Below are 6,548 nucleotides of genomic sequence, written 5' to 3' on the forward strand. Positions count from 1 at the left end.
AATTCATCGCATAAAAGGTAAAACTATATTAAGATTCTCTTTCAAAGAAAAAGGGCATAAACTCATTAAAACTATCTTTATAAATTACGACAATGAAAACTAATACCACCGAACAGAAAACATCTCTCTGTGATAGTTAAATGTTTGGGTTTTCCAGATGAATGATTTCACGTCGCTTTCTATTCCTATAAGAGACGCTTAGGATCAAGATAATGAAATTTAAAAGTTTAAATTTCACGATCGAGTAAACAGTTTTACTACAATTTGTTATTCTATGATCACACTGTATTTCGTAGCTTAGATACACAAATTTACATACATAATATATACAAAATACACTAGATGAAAGCGAATTTTTAAACTACTGCAAAATATAAATTATCAATTTTTTAACAGAGAAAAATATGGCTGCGGAAAAATTTTCATGTGAAGATTGTGGAAAAACTTTCACTCGACTATCCAATTTACATCGACATCATCGATCAGCGCATAGATCAAATTCATTTCGTTGTCAGACGTGTGGAAGATGCTTTAATAGACGAGATAATTATTTACGTCACACGAGAAATCATCCAGAAAATTCTGATAAAGAGTCATATGCATCTGTAAAGGTGACAAATTCAAAGAACTCTGACAATGGTGACAAAGAAAATATGTGCCCTAATCAGTCGGGCAGTGGAAAGTCGTCGAACGATATAAAAGGTAAGGTAATTTTTTTTTTCGTTTGTTTTATATATATGTATAATATTAAATGTTTTTAAATTTCATATAAGACATGTTTTTATTTCTTTACAGACAATGAAGCTGAAGAGGTAAAAGAAGATTGTATTTCAGAAGAAGAAGCTATAGAGGGTCATTTAAAAAAAGTTTTCATAGAAGCAACCGACAAAAGTAAGTACGATCCCCTGGCATTCCTGAAAATGAAGGAAGAAACCATTAGATCGATTTTAAGAAAGGAGCGTACCAAAAGGAAAAGAATTAAATTTTATATCACCCTACAAGTGCGATTCACTAAGACAACAGGGGATCAAGTAGAAATTGCAGAACCTCATTTCCACAGACGTTGCCATATACTGTTAAACAATGAAGATATTGAGCCTACGTTGAGGGAGAGCATCATGAAAATATTTAACGCTTTTATTGAATATCAACGAGAAGGCAGTAACTGGGTACTGGACAAGGTTCTGGGAGTGACGGTTCATATCGTACAATATAACCCAATAAAAGGATCCAGGTATTTGTCACTACCAGCAAAACTCGCCAGCAAAAAAGCCATTGTCAACGTTCAGAATACCGATCAAAAATGTTTCATGTGGTCGGTTTTAGCTGCTCTTTACCCAGTCACAAATCATCCCGAACGAGTCGTGAATTATGTGCAGCATATAGAAAAGCTAGACTTCTCAGGCATTTCATTTCCCGTCCGGGTCGGAGACATTCCAAAATTCGAAAAGAGAAACGGCATATCCATCAATGTATTTGGATATGAAAAACGAGATTTATATCCTCTTCATCTGACAAGAGAAAGAGGATTAAAGCATGTAGATCTCCTCGTTCTTAACAGAGGAGATACCTCACACTACTGTTGGATAAAAAGCATCAACAGATTACTGAATGATGGGCAAAAAGGAAATCAACTGTATCACTGTCATTACTGTCTCCATGGATTTACTAAACAGCAGCTTTTAGAAAAACACGTTCCTTACTGTGAAGTACACGGTGCACAGCGGACCGAGATGCCAACTAAAGAAGATAAATGGCTAGAGTTCAGCGATGTCTCCAAACAACTTAAGGTTCCATTTGTGATCTATGCCGACTTTGAAAGTATTCTTGAGAGGCATTATGGCTGTCAACCGGATCCTAGTAAATCGTCCACTATTAAGCTAGCAAAGCATATTCCCTCAGGATTTACTTACAAAGTTGTCGGACTTTCATCAAATATCACAATGAATCACGTGACATACCGTGGTCATGATGCCGTTGATAAGTTTATTGACCATATGATCAAATTAGAAGACGAGCTTTTGGGGGTCCTACGCGAATCAAAGCCTATGGATTTGTCTGAAGAGGAGACAAAAGCATTCCAGGAAGCGACTAAGTGCCACATCTGTAACAAAGAATTAGGAGAAGATACCGTTCGTGATCACTGCTATGTGACGGGAAAATTTCGAGGCGCAGCTCACAGTAATTGTAATCTAAACCTTCGACTCAGAGAGAGAATACCGGTATTTTTTCATAACCTGAAAGGATATGATGCTCACCATATCATGAATGCCCTCGGCAAGTACAAGCACAAAAAGATCAACTGCATTCCTCAGAACCACGAGAAATACATTTCGTTTTCTTAAGGAAGATTAGATTTCGTCGACACGTTCCAATTTTTGTCTACATCTCTCGACAAACTATCGTCAAATTTAGCTAAAGAGGGTCTTCATAAATTTCCTCATCTCCAAGCATACGTAGCCAATACCCACCCACGAAACGAGCAGACAAAGCTTCAATTGTTAAGCAGAAAAGGAGTGTATCCTTACCGCTACATGAACTCATTCAAAAAGTTTCAAGAAACGACACTTCCACCACAACAAGCTTTCTACAATGATCTTGACGGTAAAACTGTGTCTGATCAAGACTATTTGCATGCACAATGGGTTTGGGATGTTTTCAACATTCAGAATTTAGGACAATACCATGATCTGTACATGGAAACCGACGTGCATCTTTTAGCTGATGTGTTTGAAAATGTTCGTAATCTCTGCTTAAACATGTATGGTCTCGATGCGGCTCATTTTTATACGGCCCCAGGACTTGCATGGCAGGCCGCTCTCAAGATGACAGGTGTTCAACTTGAGCTTTTGACCGTCTGATCAAGACTATTTGCATGCACAATGGGTTTGGGATGTTTTCAACATTCAGAATTTAGGACAATACCATGATCTGTACATGGAAACCGACGTGCATTTTTTAGCTGATGTGTTTGAAAATGTTCGTAATCTCTGCTTAAACATGTATGGTCTCGATGCGGCTCATTTTTATACGGCCCCAGGACTTGCATGGCAGGCCGCTCTCAAGATGACAGGTGTTCAACTTGAGCTTTTGACCGACCCAGATATGCATCTGTTTGTAGAAAAAGGGCTCAGAGGGGGTATTGCTATGATTTCTCAAAGGTATGCAAGTGCTAACAATCCCTATCTTAGCGACTACAATCCCTGTGAACCCTCAAACTATCTTATGTATTTGGATGCTAACAATCTGTACGGGTGGGCCATGAGTCAGTCGCTGCCAACTCATGATTTTTGTTGGTTGACCCCCGACGAAATGAAAATGATCGACGTCCATTCCATGCCTTTCGATGGAAACACTGGTTATGTCTTTGAGGTCGATCTGAAATATCCCATGGAATTGCACGACTACCACAGTGACTATCCCTTAGCTCCCACAGGATGAATGACCATCTTTAAGTTCTCCTTAAAGATAGCTTAAAGATGCTTAAAGGTAGCTTAAAGACGATCTTTAAGCCACCTTTAAGCTACCTTTAAGCTATATGTGTTGCTTAAAGATGGCTTAAAGAAAGCGTAAAGATGGCTTAAAGGCAGCTTAAAGACTATCTTTAAGCCACCTTTAAGCCACCTTTAAGGACAACTTATAGGTCCTTAATGTCCAAACTTCTTTAAGCCACCTTTAAGCCACCTTTAAGCTACCTTTAAGCCACCTTTAAGCCATTAAAAAAATTTTATTTCAATATTGTGCTTAATTTCCAACAAAATGTATTAACTTTATGAAAGAAAAGGTATTAAAACGGTTTTTGTTCTAGAAAGAAAAATGAAAAAAAAAACAAAACAAAAAACCGGCCACGGCGAGAATTGAACCCGGGACCCTTAGTTTACTAGCATCACCACACTTCCTCTGCGCCACGGCAACTTACATATATATGAGCGTTTTTATATCCTATATATCAGTGGATATTGAATCACTGTATTGAATGTGTTTACTTCAAAAGATTTTGACAAACCATTCAGTTTGTAACAATTAATTATATCTAATTTATAAATAACGTGCATGCGTGTATTTAGAATGAAATACGGAACTTGGTCTTCAGTGAACAAAAATATATTATACCTAAATGGAAACCGTTAGGTTCACTATAATAGGCTTTCTTAGTTAATAAATTTAAACCGAGTAGATATACGTTCATCTAATTTATAGCTATAAAAATGTAAGGAAGAAAATGAAATCATTTCTTTTATGAAATGCATTGATACTATTAGGGTATTTGTTCAATTTCCCGCAATTTCCCGGTTTTCATGATCGCGGCGCCGTTCCAATATGTTTAAATATTTACATGTAATTGTATGTACATGATTTTTAAACTATCAATTCTATAACAAACAAAATTACCAATTACCGGTGACGTATTTACTGCATGTGGCAATTGCAAATGACTTGTATATACAATTGTATGATGTGCCAGGCCGGGTATATTTGACATATTTACCCTTATACATATATTTGAATAATCAACCCCTATTTATGATCACCGGTACATTAATTAATTAGCCTCAAGATTTTACTCTTACATACATGTATCGTTAATTTGTAGACGTAACATCTTTGAAACCCAGAGCTAGGAAATAATACTTTGAAAATGAATTACAAATGTAAATTAACTTTTATTCACTAGACTTATCGTATGCTCGTACATACTAAGATTCAACGCCTTTAGAAACCCTGACGTGCACCTGGGCACACGACACACCTGTTGTGTATATCTTGTATATTCTGTGTTAGTTCCAGGGGTTTTCTTAAGTTGGACAAACAATAGACTTTAATTAGATATACACAAACATGCACCTGGGCACACGACACAACTGTTGTGTATATCTTGTATATTCTGTGTTAGTTCCAGGGGTTTTCTTAAGTTGGACAAACAATAGACTCTAATTAGATATACACAAACGAACAAAACTATGTCTAGACAAACAAAGCAGTAATATCCTGCCCGATATAACAAAGGCAGTTGAGAGTCTTTTCATCTTTAACATGTATCTAGCAGATCTAGAGTTAGAAATAATGAAAATTGAAAAAAAAAATACAAACCTTAAACCGATTATCAAATTAAATCATGCATTTTTGGTTCATTATCTTTATTTGTTTAATAACCGGAGGAACAGAGAGAGAGAGAGAGAGAGAGAGAGAGAGAGATTTTTTTCACCGATTAATTTATAATAGGAAACAAACATACTTTAATTAGTTTTATGCACATATTAAGATCATCCCTACAATAATTTTGAAACCCCCCAAAAATTATAAAGAATTTTATAACGGCAATCTGTGTCCATCGAAGCGGTGCTGATGATAGCGATCTGTGTTTAATGGAGCGACGATTAAAACCGCCTGGAACACACCCCCCCCCCTTCCTTGGAAATTATATTATCACTCGGATGACCCCCTCCCATCTCTATAAAAGAGCTTTAGCATTTAATATGTTTTTATTGTTCAGCTTGATCAATATTGACTTAAAGGCCACTTAAAGACAGTGTAAAGGCAGTGTAAAGAGAGCGTAAATGCCACTTAAAGATGCTTAAAGATGGCTTAAAGGTGGCTTAAAGGTGGCTTAAAGAAGTTTGGACATTAAGGACCTATAAGCACTTGCTTAAAGGTGACTTAAAGGCGGCTTAAAGGTTGTATAGCCTTTAAGCTCCTTTAAGTCACCTTTAAGCCACCTTTAAGGACTTGCTTAAAGATGGTTTTTCGCCCTGTGTCCAGAATCTTTCCAAATCAAACCTGAGATGCTTTCCCCTTATCAAAAAGAGCTTTTGACTAAACTCGAAATGAAAGAAAGCACTTCTACTAAGCTTGTGCCCAATCTCTGTGATAAAGAAAATTACGTGGTCCACTACGGAAATTTACAACTCTACCTTGCATTGGGGATGAGACTCGCTAAAGTTCATCGGGTTTTGTCCTTTAAGCAGAGCCAATGGCTTAAAGCCTACATTGATTTTAATACCAGTAAACGAAAGAACGCCAACAACGAGTTTGAAAAAGATTTTTTCAAACTAATGAATAACAGTGTCTTTGGGAAGACAATGGAGAATCTACGGAAACGAGTAGACATTCAACTCGTTCATCAAAAGAAGAAACTTTTAAAGCTTTCGGCCAAACCTGGGTTTAAATCTTTCAAGATCTTCAACGAAGATCTTGCCTCGGTGGAATTAACCAAATCGAAACTAGTCCTTAATCGACCCATTTATGTTGGGTTTACCATTTTGGAACTTTCCAAGGTCTTGATGTATGATTTTCATTACAACTACATCAAGAAAAAGTATGGTGGTCGAGCTGCTCTCTGTTTTACAGACACGGACTCCCTATGCTGCGACATATCCACCGATGATGTGCATGTTGACATGAAGGAAGATCACCATTACTTTGATTTCAGCGATTACCCCGAAAATCATTTCCTTCACAGCAATTTGAATAAGAAGGTTCTAGGGAAAATGAAAGACGAATGCCAAGGTCACATTATGCGAGAATTTATTGGTCTTAAACAAAGATGT

General features: G+C 36.8%; 1 protein-coding gene across 1 annotated transcript; it reads left to right on the top strand.

The window, feature by feature from the left end:
* The first annotated feature begins 458 nt into the window (after positions 1-458).
* LOC128168645 (uncharacterized) lies at positions 459-2,850 on the top strand. Its single transcript, XM_052834798.1, has 2 exons — positions 459-702; positions 796-2,850. Exons 1-2 carry the CDS (start codon positions 654-656, stop codon positions 2,343-2,345), a joined length of 1,599 nt encoding a protein of 532 aa, XP_052690758.1. The 5' UTR covers positions 459-653; the 3' UTR covers positions 2,346-2,850.
* The last annotated feature ends 3,698 nt before the right edge of the window (positions 2,851-6,548 follow it).

This window comes from Crassostrea angulata, unplaced genomic scaffold (genome assembly GCF_025612915.1).
Source record: "Crassostrea angulata isolate pt1a10 unplaced genomic scaffold, ASM2561291v2 HiC_scaffold_26, whole genome shotgun sequence".
Taxonomy (NCBI): Eukaryota; Metazoa; Mollusca; class Bivalvia; order Ostreida; family Ostreidae; genus Magallana; species Magallana angulata.